Here is a 16835-nt window from a genome sequence, read left to right as displayed (position 1 = left end):
AGAAATCCCGGGAAACAGTGGGGGATGGTCCCATCTTGGAATTCTGGTTGGATTCATGATCCCAGCACTGGCTGTTATATCTGGGATAATCGGAATAATCATCTGGAAAAGACAACAGAGAGGTAAGAATCAGAGAGAGGGGAATGTAGAACTGAGGGGACAGAGTGAGTGTGGGGAATCTCCAGTACTGGGAGTACAGGACACTATGGTAAATGAAGTGATTTAATTCCCACACACAGATACACACGTATAAACACATCTTGTTCCCTGTCTGATCTTCCTTTGTGTGATCAGCCCAGACCAGGTGTAATATTAATCATTAAAGCCACCGCACACACTCACATCCTCACCTACTGAATATGGATGGAATGGAAGAGATCTACAGGATCTCCATAAAGTGTAAGGATGGAGGGGAGTGTGAGAATGAGTATTCCTCACACAATCTCCATTCCCTCACACTTGTTGTGTTCTCACTCTCTGAGACTGGATTATTCCCCATTCTAACTGATATTTATTTTACTTCTGCAGATTCACCAAGTGGGACGTACACAACAGCTCCAGTAAGTGACTGAGGGACAGATTGTTGGGAATGAAATACTCACGTTTTCTGACTTTTCTCTCTTTCTGATTGCTCAGAGTTTTAAATACCTTTAAATGTTTGCGGGTTTTGATCAAGATTTTTTGGAATCAGTATAAAAGATTATGTGAAATATCTGATAATGGAGAAGACAATCAGGATGTTGGAAACATTTTTCTGGTGCTGGGCAGTTTTCCCCTTCACTTTATAAGTTGTCTGAGATGAAGGAAAATGAAATTTGATCTGATGAATTTCCACACAGTCACAGAGTGTTCACCCGACAGCTCCTTTATACAGGACTGGACACTGTACAGGCTGTTCCCAGGAACACACACTGAGATAAACACTGTCTCCTGGAGGACCATCAACTCAGTGAAAATCAGCCTGAAACTCACAGTCTTCCAGGGCAAAGGGTTCTCCATGACTGAGGGTTTCAGACTGTCGCAATGCAAGGTCCAGGAATACTGGTGAGGGACACAACACAGCTTGGGGCAGCTACTGGAGACACTCAATGGGGAAAGACCTCCCATCATAGTTACAGGAAGTGGCTGAAAAACATGTCAAATCTCTCAGTGTGAATATTGCTGAGATATTAATATTGCCAATCTAAATTGTAACTCTGAGTGTAGTGAGACACTACAGAATGTCAGAATTTAAATTATTACACACTGGCCCATTTTGCTCTTTATGTAATATCATATTTGATGTGTTCTACAATTGTTTATTTTAATGATATAACACATTCATGGAGGAAAATCTATAATCAGGATCACAGTGAAACGTCATAACTGTGGATTGTAATCAATAAATAATTGTCAGTGTTTGCCTTGTCTGAATTCTTCTTCACTGATTTCACAGGAAAGGTTTAATTCATTCACTCAGCAGCTTGTGATGATTGGAATGGACAGTTGGTGATGTTCAATCCAATGTGAACTGGCTGAGTTCAGACCAAATGTCAGCATCATTCACTGTTTTCCATCAGCATTGATTGACTGGTTAACAGAAAAGAAGATGTCAGTGCGAGAGACAGAGGAGAGGAAGCTGTGTCCTAACTTTAGAGAATCAAACTTCAACACATTTCCCAGTGAGCTGGAGGTGAAGGCTCACCAGCTTCTCAGTAATGAGAAGTGTAGGGAAGCTCAAAGTGAGTGTGTTGGTGTGGAAGGACAATATCTCGGCAATAGTGTTGAAGACTTGTGCTCCAGAACTTGCTGCTCCCCTAGCCAAGCTGTTCCAGTACAGCTACAACACTGGCAATGGAGAAAATTGCCCAGGTATGTGCTGTACACTAGGATCAGGACAAATTTAACCCAGCCAATAACTACCCCATCAGCTTACAGTCAATCATCAGCAAAGTGATGGAGGGGGTTATCAACAGTGCCATCAAGTGGGAATAACCTGCTCAGTGACACCCAGTTTGGGTTCCTCCGGGGTCACTCAGCTCCTGACCTCATTACAGCTTTGGTTCAAACATGGACAAAAGAGCTGAGATGAGAGTGATAGCTTTTGACATCAAGGCCACATTCGACCAAATATGGCATCAAGCAGCCCTCGTAAAACCGGAATCAATGGGTTTTGGGGGAACAGAACGTAAGAACATAAGAAATAGGAGCAGGAGTAGGCCATCTAGCCCCTTCGAGCCTGCCCCGCCATTCAATAAGATCATGGCTGATCTGAAATGGATTAGTTCCACTTTCCCGCTTTCTCCCCATAACCCTTAATTGCCTTGTCTATCAGAAACCTATCTACCCATGACTTAAATATATTCAACAAGGTAGCCTCCACCACTTCAATGGGCAGAGAATTCCAGACACTCACCACCCTTTGAGTGAAGAAGTTGCTCCTCAACTCCGAACTAAACTGCACCCCCTCCCCCTTATCTTAAGGCTGTGCCCTCTAGTTCTGCTATCCTTTCTAAGCGGGAAGAATCTCTCTAACTCTACCTTATCTATCCCCTTCATATTCTTTTCTGTCTCTATAAGATCCCCCTCAGCCTTCTAAACTCCAACGAGTACAGACCCAGTCTATTCAATCTCTCCTCTTAGGCTAACCCCCTCATTTGCAGTATCAGCCTAGTGAACCTTCTCTGCACTCCCTCCAAGGCCAAAATATCCTTGCACAAGTGCGGCGACCAAAACTGCACACAGTACTCCAGCTGCGGCCTCACCAGTACCCTGTACAGTTGCAGCAAGACCTCCCTGCTTTTATATTCTATCCCCCTCGCTATAAAGGCCAACATCCCATTCGCCTTCTTGATCACCTGCTGTACCTGCAGACTGGGTGTTTGTGACTCATGCACAAGGACCCCCAGGTCCCTCTGCACCATAGCATGCTGCAGCTTTTCGCCCTTTAAATAATAATCCCTCCTACTATTATTTCTACCAAAGTGGATAACCTCACACTTGCTGATATTATACTCCATCTGCCAGGTCCTCGTCCATTCACTCAGCCTATCCAGGTCTCTCTGCAGGCTTTCCGCACCTTCCGCGTAATTTGCTTTTCCACTCATTTTCGTGTCATCAGCAAATTTCGTTACCCTACACTCAGCCCCCTCCTCCAGATCATCTATGTAAATGGTAAACAGATGAGGCCCCAGCACCAATCACAGCGGCACCCCACTAGTCACCAACTGCCAACCAGAATAGCACCTATTGATTCCAACTCTCTGCTTCCTATTAGACAACCAATCCTCTATCCACGCTAACACCTTACCCCCAACTCCGTGCACCCTAACCTTTTGCAGCAACCTTTTGTGCGGCACCTTACCAAACGCCTTCTGGAAATCTGAAAACACCACATCCACCAGTTCCCCTCTGCCTACCACACTTGTCACATCCTCATAGAAATCCAATAAATTTGTTAAACACGACTTCCCCTGAACGAATCCGTGCTGTGTCTGCTTGATCAAACCATTCTCTTCTAGGTGTATCGCTATTTCTTCTTTGATGACGGATTCTAGTATTTTTCCAACTACGGACGCTAAACTAACCGGCCTATAATTCCCTGCCTTTTGTCCCTGCCGGGACCCTACTTTCTCATCCTCCATCGGCATCAGAAATTCAACCATACGATGATCACTCGTCCCAAGAGGATCCCTCACAAGAAGATCCCTAATTCTACCTGCCTCGTTACACAGTACCAGATCTAAGATAGCTTGATCCCTCATAGGTTCCATTACATACTGTTCAAGGAAACTATCCCAACAGCATTCCAAGAACTCTTCCTCAAGCCCACCGCGTCCGACTCGGGTCATCCAATCAATATACAGGTTAAAATCCCCCATAATTATCGCCGTTCCGTTTTTGCACGCATCAATTATTTGCTTGTTTCTAGCCCGCCCCACTTCAAAGTTATTATTTGGGGACCTATAGACCACACCCACCAGCGTCTTCCTCCCCTTACTGTTCCTTATCTCCACCCACAACGGTTCCACGTTTTGCTCTTTGGAGCCTATATCTTCCCTGACTACCACCCTGATATTATCCTTAATTAACAGAGCTACCCCACCTCCTTTTTCCTCCCGTCTATCCTTCCTAAATACCTGATATCCCTGGATATTCAGCTCCCAGTCCCTGTCACCCTGCAACCACGGTTCCGTAATGGCCACTAGATCATATCCATTTGTGCTGAGTTGCGCCATCAGCTCATTCACTTTGTTCCGAATGCTTTGTGCATTCAGGTAAAGTGTCTTTATCCCAGCCTTTATCTGGACCTTGTTTGTAGAAACACTGCTAACCTCTCTCATGCCCCCTACTCCTTTAATTAGTGGAACATCCTCAACATTTACCTGCACACATACCCTCTCCTTGACTTTAGATTTTGTAATTTCCCCCACCCCTGCACCCTCCCCCCCACTAATTAGTTTAAAGCCCTATCTACAGTCCTAGTTATACGATTCGATGAGGTCCTTAAAACAATTACTATTACTAAAGAGGTAGTGCTTGGTCGGCTAATGGGACTAAAGGTAGACAAGTCCCCGGGACCAGATGGAATGCATCCCAGGGTACTGAAAGAAATGGCAGAAGTAATCGCAGATGCGTTAGTTGTAATTTATCAAAATTTGCTGGACTCTGGGGAAGTGCCGGCTGATTGGAAAACAGCTAATGTGACACCACTGTTTAAAAAAGGAGGTAGACAAAAGGCGGGTAACTACAGGCCGGTTAGCTTAATGTCCGTATTTCGGAAAATGCTTGAATCCATCATTAAGGAAGAAATAGCAGGACACCTGGAGAAGAATGGTTCCATCAAGCAGACGCAGCACGGATTCACAAAGGGAAAGTCGTGTTTGACGAACTTACTGGATTTTTATGCAGGTGTAACAAGTGCAGTTGACAGAGGGGTGGATGTGGTGCTTTTAGATTTCCAGAAAGTGTTCGATAAGGTATCACAGTGGTTAGCACTGCTGCTTCACAGCTCCAGGGCCCTGGGTTCGATTCCCAGCTCAGGTCACTGTCTGTGTGGAGTTTGCACATTCTCCTCGTGTCTGCGTGGGTTTCCTCCAGGTACTCCGGTTTCCTCCCACAGTCCAAAGATGTGCGGGTTAGGTTGTTTGGCCATGCTAAGAAATTGCCCCTTAGTGTCCAAGGATGCATGGGTTAAAGGGATTAATGGGTATAATTTGTGGGGATATGGGGGTAGGGCCCGGGTGGGATTGTGTTCGGTGTGAACTCGATGGGCCGAAGGGCCTCTTTCTGCACTGTAGGGTTCTATGGATTCTATGAAGGTGCTGCAGAAGGTTAGGGTTCACAGAGTTGGGGGTAAAGTGGTCGGTTGGATTGAGGATTGGCTATCTAACAGGAAGCAGAGAGTTGGAATAAATGGGTGCTTTTCTGGTTGGCAGTTGGTGACTAGTGACGTGCCGCAGGGATCGGTGCTGGGGCCTCAACTGTTTACCATATACATAGACAACCTGGAGGGGGGTGCTGAGTATAGGGTTATAAAATTTGCTGATGACACGAAGATGAGTGGGAAAGTGAATTGCATGGAGGACGCAGAAAGACTACAGAGAGATTTGGATAGGCTGAGTGGGCGAGGATCTAGCATTTGGAGCATAAGGGAGGTTATCCATTTTGGAAGGAATAAGAGTAAAACGGACTATTATTTAAATGGTGAAAAATTACAACATGCTACTGTGCAGAGGGACCTAAGAACATAAGAAATAGGAGCAGGAGTAGGCCATCTAGCCCTTCGAGCCTGCCCCGCCATTCAATAAGATCATGGCTGATCTGTCGTGGCTCAGTTCCACATTCCCGCCCTCTCCCCATAACCCTTAATCCCCTCTCATATCAAAAACCCATCAACCCGCGTCTTAAAAATATTTAGCAAGGCAGCCTCCACCACTTCAACGGGCAGAGAATTCCAGAGATTCACCACCCTTTGAGTGAAGAAGTTCCTCCTCAACTCCGTTCTAAACCGCCCCCCCTTTATCTTGAGGCTGTGCCCTCTAGTCCTACTGTCCTTTCTGAGCGGGAAGAGTCTCTCCACCTCTATCCTATCCATCCCATTCATCATCTTATATGTCTCAATGAGATCTCCCCTCATTCTTCTAAACTCTAACAAGTACAAGCCTAGTTTATTCAGCCTCTCCTCATAGCTCAACCCCCTCAACTCCGGTATCAGCCTAGTAAACCTCCTCTGCACTCCCTCCAAGGCCAAAATATCCTTGCATAAGTGCGGCGACCAAAACTGCACACACTACTCCAGCTGCGGCCTCACCAGTGCCCTATACAGCTGCAGCAAGACCTCCCTACTTTTATATTCAATCCCCCTCGCTATGAAGGCCAGCATCCCATTCGCCTTCCTGACCACCTGCTGCACCTGCAGGCTGGGTTTTTGCGACTCATGCACAAGGACCCCGAGGTCCCTCTGCACCGTCGCCTGCTGCAGTTTTTCGCCACGTAAGAAATAGTCCTTCCTACCATTATTCCTACCAAAGTGGACCACCTCGCACTTGCCAACATTAAATTCCATTTGCCAGTTCCTAGCCCATTCGCCCAGCCTATCTAGATCCTTCTGCAGACTCTCCACACCCTCCGCGCAATTTGCCGTTCCACCAATCTTGGTGTCATCAGCAAATTTTGACACCATACACTCGGTTCCCACCTCCAGACCATCTATATAAATGGTAAATAGCTGAGGCCCCAGCACCGACGCCTGGGGCACTCCACTAGTCACCAACTGCCAATCCGAATAGCACCCATTAACCCCCACTCTCTACCTCCTATTTGACAACCAATCCTCTATCCACGTTAACACCCTACCCCCAACTCCATGCCCCCTTACCTTCTGCAATAACCTCTTGTGAGGCACCTTGTCAAACGCCTTCTGAAAATCAAGAAAGACCACATCCACCGGCTCTCCTCTATCCACCGCCCTTGACACGTCCTCATAGAACTCCAATAAATTTGTCAGACACAACTTCCCCTTAACGAAACCGTGCTGCGTCTGCTCTATCAAACAATTTTCCTCAAGATGCCTCGCTATTTCCTGCTTGATGACGGATTCTAACATTTTACCTACAACAGACGTTAAACTAACCGGCCTATAATTCCCTGCCTTTTGCCTGCCACCCTTCTTAAACAACGGTGTAACATTAGCCGTTTTCCAATCTTCCGGCACTTCCCCGGAATCCAGCGACGTTTGGAAAATAACCACCAAGGCATCCACTATCACCTCCGCCATTTCTTTCAGAACCCTTGGATACATTCCATCCGGTCCTGGGGACTTGTCCACAATCAGCCCCTCCAGTCTGTCGAGCACCGCCTCTCTAGTAACAATAATGTCATTGAGATCCTCCAGTCCTACCACCTTTCCATCGCTAACAGCCGGCAAATTATTCACGTCCTCCTCCGTGAAGACCAAAACAAAAAAGTTATTTAAGACCTCAGCCATTTCCCCATCCCCTACCACTAAGTTCCCCCTCTGATCCTCTAAGGGTCCAACGTTCACCCTAGCCAGCCACTTCCTTTTTATATATTTATAAAAACTCTTGCTATCCTTTCTTATATTAAGTGCTAGCCCAGCTTCATAGTTTCTCCTACCCTCCTTTATCAACTTCTTTGTCAATCTTTGTTGACGTTTAAACCTCTCCCAATCCTCTTCTCGCCCACTACTCTTAGAACAAACAAAGAACAAAGAACAAAGAACAACACAGCACGGGAAACAGGCCCTTCGGCCCAACGAGCCCGCGCCGCCGTCCCACTGTCTCAGTGCCCTTAGCTACTCTAAACGCCTCCGCTTTTAATTTAACACTTTCCTTCACCTCCTTCGTTATCCACGACTTATTACCTCTCCTCCTACAGTCCTTTTTAACCATCGGAATAAATTTCTGCTGAGCACCAAGAAAGATCTCCTTAAAGATCCTCCACTGCTCCTCAGCAGACCTACCTTCCAACGCGCTCCCCCAGTCAACATTCGCCAATTCTTCTCTCATCCTACCGTACTCCCCTCTATTCAAACAAAGGACGCGTGTCCGGGAACCCACTTTCTCCTCCTCCATCTGCACCAGAAACTCCACCATACAATGATCACTCTTCCCAAGAGGATCCTTCACCACAAGGTCCCTAATTCTACCTGCCTCATTACATAACACCAGATCCAAGACAGCTCGCTCCCTCGTCGGCTCCAACACACACTGTTCCAGGAAACTATCCCGGCAGCATTCCAAGAACTCCTCCTCGAACCCACCGCGTCCAACATGGGCCGACCAATCAATATGTAGATTGAAATTCCCCATAATTATCGCCGTTCCATTCCTGCACGTCGCACTTATTTGCGCGTTAACAGCCCGCCCCACCTCCAGATCATTATTTGGGGGCCTATAGACGACACCCACCAGCGAATTCCTCCCTTTGCTGTTCCTAATCTCCATCCACAACGATTCCACTTTCTGCTCTTTGGTTCCTATATCATCCCTTGCTACCACCCTGATGCTATCCTTCATCAGCAGAGCTACGCCCCCCGCTTTTTCCTCCCGCCTATCCTTCCTAAACACTTGATACCCCTGGACATTCAGCTCCCAGTCCCTGTCACCCTGCAGCCACGTCTCTGTAATGGCCACCAGATCATATCCATTTGTGCTGATCTGCGCCACCAGCTCATCCACTTTATTCCGAATGCTTCGTGCATTCAGATACAGTGCCTTCATCCCAGCCTTCACCTGGACCTTATTTGCCAGAACACCACCAACCATACTCACGCCCCCTACTCCCTTTATTATTGGGACATCCTCGGCCTCTTCCCTTACCTGTACCCTCTCCTTAACTTTAGACCCCGTAATGTCACCTACCCTCGCACCCTCCCTCCTGCCTAATTAGTTTAAAGCCCTATCTACAGTCCTATTTACACGATTAGCCAGGACTCTGGTCCCAGCACGGTTCAGACCAACCCCATCCCACCTGAACAGGTCCCACCTACCCCAATACTGATGCCAATGCCCCATAAATTCAAACCCATTGCTCACACACCAATCCCTGAGCCACCCATTCACTTCCTTAATCTTATCAACCTTACGCCCGTCTGCACTCGGTTCAGGCAGTAGCCCAGAGATAACCACCCTGTCGGTTCTACTTTTTAATTTCCTTCCCAGCTTTTCATACTCCCTCCCCAGATCCTCAGTTCACATTTTGCTTACGTCGCCGGCACCCACATGTACCACAACGACCGGATTCTCACCCTCCCACCCCAGGTTCCTCTGCAGCCCAGATGCGACATCCCGGACCCGAGCACCAGGCAGACAACACACCCTTCTGTGCACTTTGTCATTGTGACAAAGGACAGTGTCAATACCCTTCACCCCACTATCCCCAATCACTACTACGTTCCTTTTCTCCCTCTCTTTGCCTATATCCTGTGTCTGCATCACTGTATTGTGTGCAGTTTGCTCACCAGGCTCACAGCCCTCGTTCTCGTCCAGACTGGAAGTAAGAACCTCAAACCTGTTATGCAGATTGAGAGGCTGAGGCCTCCGCTCCCCACCCTCCTTCCTCCGCTCCCCACCCTCCTTCCTCCTCTCCCCACCCTCCTTCCTCTGGTCCCCACCCTCCTTCCTCCGCTCCCCACCCTCCTTCCTCCTCTCCCCACCCTCCTTCCTCCTCTCAGCAGCTCCCTCTTGTTCCTGACCCTTAGAGTTAGCCAGTCTAGTGGGGGTGGATGTCTCTTGCACCCCATTGACAATGGCACCCTCTCTCCCCCTGATGAGCCTCAGTGTCTGTAGCTCAGAGGCCAGCTCATCGACCTTGAGCTGGAGCTCCTCCAGCAACCTGCACTTACTGCAGACATGGTCACTGGGAAGGACCCTGGGGTCCACCAGCTCCCACATCATACAGAAACAACACATCACATGCCCCTCCATTATTCACTGTAGTAATATTGAAAATTTCAACATGAACTTACCTGGCCCTTTTTCCCCAAAGCCCTTTGATCCTAAGCCCTAGAAGCTCACTCTGCTTCCCTCTCACTCCGCTGCCCGCTGTCTACACCAGGCCTCCTTTTAAACCTGGCGCTGTTTTAAAGCCTGCTCACCCACAACTCCCTGCTATCCATTCCCTCAGAATTCTTAAAGCTGTAAATACAAAAAGCCCGCAAAAATGCTTTTAAATGATTTAAACAGTTCTACAAGGTAAGTTCTTACTACGAAAGTGCTTTAAACTTATTTAAACAGGTTTTTAACAGGTAATTTCTTATCTGACTCTCTGCTCCTTCACTCGTCTGCTCCAGCAAACAATGCCTGGGGGTCCTTGTGCTCGAATCGCAAAAACCCAGTCTGCAGGTGCAGCAGGTGATCAAGAAGGCGAATGGGATGTTGGTCTTTATCGCGAGGGGGATGGAATATAAAAGCAGGGAGGTCTTGCTGCAACTGTACAGGCTACTGGTGAGGCCGCAACTGGAGTACTGTGTGCAGTTTTGATTCCTATTTGCGAAAGGATATATTGACATTGGAGGGAGTGCAGAGAAGGTTCACCAGGTTGATACCGGAGATGAGGGGGTTAGATTATGAGGAGAGATTGAGTTGATTGGGCCTGTACTCGTTGGAGTTTAGAAGGCTGAGGGGAGATCTGATAGAGACATATAAAATAATGAAGGGACTAGATAGGGTAGAGGTAGAGAGATTCTTTCCACTTAGAAAGGAAACAAGAACTAGAGGGCACAGCCTCAAAATAAGGGGGAGTCAGTTTAGAACAGAGCTGAGGAGGAACTTCTTCTCTCAGAGGGTAGTGAATCTCTGGAATTCTCTGCCCATTGAAGTGGTGGAGATTACCTTGTTGACTATGTTTATGTCACAGGTAGCTAGATTTGTGATCAATAAGGGAATTAAGGGTTATGGGGAGCAGGTGGGTAAGTGGAACTGATCCACTTCAGATCAGCCATGATCTTATTGAATAGTGGGGCAGGCTCGAGGGGCTAGATGGCCTACTCCTGCTCCTATTTCTTATGTTCTTATCTAACTTTCATCCCTTGAATTGAATGGTATTACCATGACTGAATCCCCCATTAGCAACATCCTGGGGCCTCCCATTGGCCAGGAACAAAACTGGATTAGCCATATAAATACAGTAGTTACAAGAACAGGTCAGAGATTAGGAATACTGCAGTGGGTAACCACCTCCTGATTCCCCAAAACCTGTCCACCATCTACATGGCACAAGTCAGGAGGGTGAGGACTGTATTCATTGGAGTTTAGGAGAGTGAGAGGGGACCTCATTGAAACTTATAAAATTCTAACAGGATTAGACAGGGTAGATTCAGAAAGAATGTTCCAAATGTGGGGGAGTCCAGAACTAGGGGTCATAGTTTGAGGTGAGGAGAAATTTCTTTACCCTGAGAATGGTGAATGTGTGGAATTCAGTACCACAGAAAGTAGGTGAGGCCAAAACATTATCTGACTTCAAGAATAAATGAGATGGAGCTTTTGGGCCTTTTGGGATTAAGGGTTATGGGGGAAAGGGGATCAGGATATTGAATTTGACGATCAGCCATGATCATAATGAATGGTGAAAAGTCTCGAAGGGTGGAATAACCTACTCCTACTTCTGTTTTCTATGTTTATGTGTAATGGAATTCTCTCCACTTGCCTCGATAAGTGCAGCTCTAAAAACACTCAAGAAACTCAACAGACACTATTCAGGATAAAGCAGCACACTTCATTGCTACCCTTTCCACAAGGAACTGCATGGTGGAACAGTGGTTAGTACTGCTGCCTCACAGCACCCAGGGACCCGGGTTTGATTCCTGTCTTGGGTCACTCTCTGTGTGAAGTTTGCACATTCTCCCCGTGTCTGCATGTGTTTCCTCCGGGTGCTCCGATTTCCTCCCATAGTCCAAAGATGTGCGAGTGAGCTGGACTGGCCAGGCTAAATAACCCCTTTGTGTCATGGGGATTAGTGCGGCTAAATGCATGAGTTAATGGGGATGGGGCCAGTGTGGGATTGTGTTCAGTTCAGACTCGATGGGCCAAATGGCCTCCTTCTGCACTGGAGGATTCTATGATTCAAACCCTCCACCACTGATACACAGTGGAGCTGTGTGAATCATCTATAAGATTCACTGCAGGAACTCACCAAGGCTCCCTGGGCAGCATCTTTTAAACCCACTAGCACCTTGAAGGACAAGGACAGCAGATACTTGGGAACACACACTACCTGGAGTGCCGGATTAGGCAGGAACTTACAGATACTGATTGGGAGAGGTTGTTAGCGGGTAAGTCCACGTTCAGCAACTAAAAAGGTTACAGGAAAGACATGTGCCGGTTAAGAGGAAGGATGGGAAAAGAAGGATTAGAGAGCCATGGATAACTAGGGATATTGAGGACTTGGTCAGGAAGAAAAGAGAGGCGTATGTTAGGTCTAAGCATCTGGGAACAGAGACAGCATTGGAGGAATACAGAGAGAGTAGGAGGGAGCTCAAACGGCGAGTTAGAAGGGCAAAAAGGGGGCATGAAATGGTCTTGGCAGACAGGATTAAGGAAAATCCAAAGGCATTTTACTCCTATGTTAGGAACAAAAGGGCAGTTAGAGGAAAAATCGGTACTCTCAGGAACAGAGGAGGGGAACTGTGCTTAGAGTCTGAGGGAATGGAGGAGATCCTGAATGAATACTTTGCGTCAGTATTCACAAAGGAGAGGGGCTTGTTGTCCGGTACTGTCTTGGAGGGAGTAGTAGACCCATTGCAGGAAATATCTATTACAAGGGAGGAAGTAGCTAAGAGTAGTGGGCGAGAAGAGGATTGGGAGAGGTTTAAATGTCAACAAAGGCTGACAAAGAAGTTGATAAAGAAGGGTAGGATAAACTATGAAGCTGGGCTAGCGCTTAACATAAAAAAGGATTGCAAGAGTTTTTATAAGTATATAAAAAGGAAGTGGCTGGCTAGGGTGAACGTTGGACCCTTAGAGGATGAGAGGGGGGACTTAGTGGTAGGGGATGGGGAAATGGCTGAGGTCTTGAATAACTTTTTTGTTTTGGTCTTCACGGAGGAGGACGTGAGTAATTTGCCGGGTGTTAGCGATGGAAAGGTGGTAGGACTGGAGGGTCTCAGTGACATTATTGTTACTAGAGAGGCGGTGCTCGACAGACTGGAGGGGCTGATTGTGGACAAGTCCCCAGGACCGGATGGAATGCATTCAAGGGTTCTGAAAGAAATGGCGGAGGTGGTAGTGGATGCCTTGGTGGTTATTTTCCAAACGTCGCTGGATTCCGGGGAAGTGCCGGAAGATTGGAAAACGGCTAATGTTACACCGTTGTTTAAGAAGGGTGGCAGGCAAAAGGCAGGGAATTATAGGCCGGTTAGTTTAATGTCTGTTGTAGGTGAAATGTTAGAATCCGTCATCAAGGAGGAAATAGCGAGGCATCTTGAGGGGAATTGCTTGATAGAGCAGACGCAGCACGGTTTCGTTAAGGGGAAGTCGTGTCTGACAAATTTATTGGAGTTCTATGAGGATGTGTCTAGGGCGGTGGATAGAGGAGATCCGGTGGATGTGGTCTTTCTTGATTTTCAGAAGGTGTTTGACAAGGTACCTCACAAGAGGTTATTGCAGAAGGTAAGGGGGCATGGAGTTGGGGGTAGGGTGTTAGCGTGGATAGAGGATTGGTTGTCAAATAGGAGGCAGAGAGTGGGGGTTAATGGGTGCTATTCGGATTGGCGGTTGGTGACTAGTGGAGTGCCCCAGGCGTCGGTGCTTGGGCCTCAGCTATTTACCATTTATATAGATGGTCTGGAGGTGGGAACCGAGTGTATGGTGTCAAAATTTGCTGATGACACCAAGATTGGTGGAACGGCAAATTGCGCGGAGGGTGTGGAGAGTCTGCAGAAGGACCTAGATAGGCTGGGCGAATGGGCCAGGAACTGGCAAATGAAATTTAATGTTGGCAAGTGCGAGGTGGTCCACTTTGGTAGGAATAATGGTAGGAAGGACTATTACTTACATGGCGAAAAACTGCAGCAGGCGACGGTGCAGAGGGACCTCGGGGTCCTTGTGCATGAGTCGCAAAAACCCAGCCTGCAGGTGCAGCAGGTGGTCAGGAAGGCAAATGGGATGCTGGCCTTCATAGCGAGGGGGATTGAATATAAAAGTAGGGAGGTCTTGCTGCGACTGTATAGGGCATTGGTGAGGCCGCAGCTGGAGTAGTGTGTGCAGTTTTGGTCGCCGCACTTACGCAAGGATATTTTGGCCTTGGAGGGAGTGCAGAGGAGGTTTACTAGGCTGATACCGGAGTTGAGGGGTTTGAGCTATGAGGAGAGGCTGAATAAACTAGGCTTGTACTCGTTAGAGTTTAGAAGAATGAGGGGAGATCTCATTGAGACATATAAGATGATGAATGGGATGGATAGGATAGAGGTGGAGAGACTCTTCCCGCTCAGAAAGGACAGTAGGACTAGAGGGCACAGCCTCAAGATAAAGGGGAGGCGGTTTAGAACGGAGTTGAGGAGGAACTTCTTCACTCCAAGGGTGGTGAATCTCTGGAATTCTCTGCCCGTTGAAGTGGTGGAGGCTGCCTCGCTAAATATTTTTAAGAAGCGGGTTGATGGGTTTTTGATAAGAGAGGGGATTAAGGGTTATGGGGAGAGGGTGGGAATGTGGAACTGAGCCACAACAGATCAGCCATGATCTTATTGAATGGCGGGGCAGGCTCGAAGGGCTAGATGGCCTACTCCTGCTCTTATTTCTTCTGTTCTTACGTTCTTAAAATTGAAATCTCTCCATGTCCTCACACCTTCCTATTTCTGTAATCCCCTCCGGTTTCACAAACTCTGTGAGATCTCTGTGTTCCTCTCATTCTGACATCTCCAGTATCAGGGATTCGAATCTCCCCCACACTGGGGACTGTGCCTTCAGTAACCTCAGTCCCTCACTCTGTAATCCCCTCCCTACACCTCTCTGCAGCCTCTCTTTAAAACACTCCTTTAACCCTGGAATTTGGAGACAGTTTTTGTGCACTGAGCTGTGTGTGTCTCTGGGTCAATCTTTGTTTTATAAAGCTGTCCTTGGGGAGGTTTCACTTTGTGAAAGGCACTGGGTAAAGATTCAGAGGGTGGGGGGTGGGGGGGGGGTGGGGGTGGGGCGGGGGGGGGGGGGTGCGATTCTACCCAAAAAACTTTAACTGCTGAATTGGTGGGTAAATTGTGTAATTCACAATTGTTTTTTCAGTGGGTGTTCAAATCCGAATCTCCCCACGATGTGTAATGCAGGGGTCACAATCAGGAATATCATTAAAAGCTCGGCGGGAATGAGGGTGCGGCCTATTCACGCCAAAGAGATTGGAATCGGCGGGATGACTGGGAATCCGCACATGCGCACATATCTGGGAGATTGTTGAAAAAACCTCCCTTCACTCTCCTCCTGTCAGGGTCACTCCCTCCCCTCACTCTCCTCCAGTCAGGGTCACTCCCTCCCCTCACTCTCCTGTCAGTGTCATTCCCTCCCCTCACTCTCCTCCTGTCAGGGTCACTCCCTCCCTTCACTCTCCTCCTGTCAGTGTCACTCCCTCCCCTCACTCTCCTCCTGTCAGGGTCACACCCTCCCCTCACTCTCCTCCTGTCAGTGTCACTCCCTCCCCTCACTCTCCTCCTGTCAGGGTCACTCCCTCCCTTCACTCTCCTCCTGTCAGGGTCACTCCCTCCCCTCACTCTCCTCATGTGTCACTCCCTCCCCTCACTCCTCCAGTCAGTGTCACTCCCTCCCCTCACACTCCTCCTGTCAGGGTCACTCCCTCCCCTCACTCCTCCAGTCAGTGTCACTCCCTCCCCTCACTCTCCTCCTGTCAGGGTCACTCCCTCCCTTCACTCTCCTCCTGTCAGTGTCACTCCCTCCCCTCACTCTCCTCCTGTCAGGGTCACTCCCTCCCCTCACTCTCCTCCTGTCAGGGTCACTCCCTCCCCTCACACTCCTCCTGTCAGGGTCACTCACTCACCACCTGCTCAGTGGTTTCTCTGTGATCTCTGCGTGATGGTCTGTATATTAAAGGGAGTGTCTCACTGTAACTTGGTGTGGTATAGCTCCAGTCTGTGCGGAGCCAGTTTAACAGTTCTCGGGGGGAATGGGTCAGTGTCAGTGTGTTCACTGTGAGGGGAGGGTCCAGGATCCCAGTGTCTCCTCTCCTTACACCGGAGCAGCTGGACGAGGCCTCTTCATCCATTTCTTGAATTTCACTTGTCTGAGCTTGACCTTCCTGATAACTGGTGACAAAATGTAGCCCAGCCCTTTAATTGGATGCTTTTCTGAAGCAAACCAATGATTTATCCTCAGCCCAGTTTAGGAAATGATCAAGTTAATCAGGAAAATGGAATCCCCATTGATTTGTTATTTGTTTTTTTCCCCCAATGTATAAAGAGGATTATTTTCCTCCTCAGAGTGTTTAATTCCCAATCACGATAAGAAAAATAAGCTTGATTTTTTTTCGTTTCGCTCTGCTGGCCACACATTCAAAAGAATGCAGGTGAATCAACAAACTTATAATTTTCTGCATTTTTTCAGGATGTAAATTTTGGAAGTATTTCAGAAATCACCGAAAGAGACATGCAACGTTGAATGGAATTGGTGGAAATTAAACAGATGTCCTTCGGGATGTACATCCTGCTGTCAGGAGAGCTGAACACCAATCCCATCAGAGTCTTCCACACTGTGCTGTCTTCAATGGTGTCAAATATCAGGCTGGCTGTGTAACAGTGTCTGAGCATTGCTGAGGATTGAATGTTCAGTCAGCGGGATCATGTGGTAAGCGAGGGTTGGGACGGGCAATCGGTAATGACATTGAAATGTATGTAA

At 47.8% G+C, this 16835-nt stretch overlaps 1 protein-coding gene across 1 annotated transcript in view; it reads left to right on the top strand.

The window, feature by feature from the left end:
- Window positions 1–16835, top strand: part of LOC145348104 (class I histocompatibility antigen, F10 alpha chain-like) — a 57892-nt gene that overhangs the window by 465 nt on the left and 40592 nt on the right. The window contains exons 2-3 of the mRNA XM_080196249.1: window positions 3–122; window positions 529–560. Of these exons, the coding sequence (XP_080052375.1) occupies window positions 25–122; window positions 529–560 (130 nt within the window). The 5' untranslated portion in view covers window positions 3–24. The remainder of the gene's footprint in view (window positions 1–2; window positions 123–528; window positions 561–16835) is intronic.

The sequence above is a fragment of the Carcharhinus amblyrhynchos genome, chromosome 9, assembly GCF_965287045.1.
Source record: "Carcharhinus amblyrhynchos chromosome 9, sCarAmb.v2.hapA, whole genome shotgun sequence".
Taxonomy (NCBI): domain Eukaryota; kingdom Metazoa; phylum Chordata; class Chondrichthyes; order Carcharhiniformes; family Carcharhinidae; genus Carcharhinus; species Carcharhinus amblyrhynchos.
This window is presented reverse-complemented; position numbering and strand designations above follow the sequence as displayed.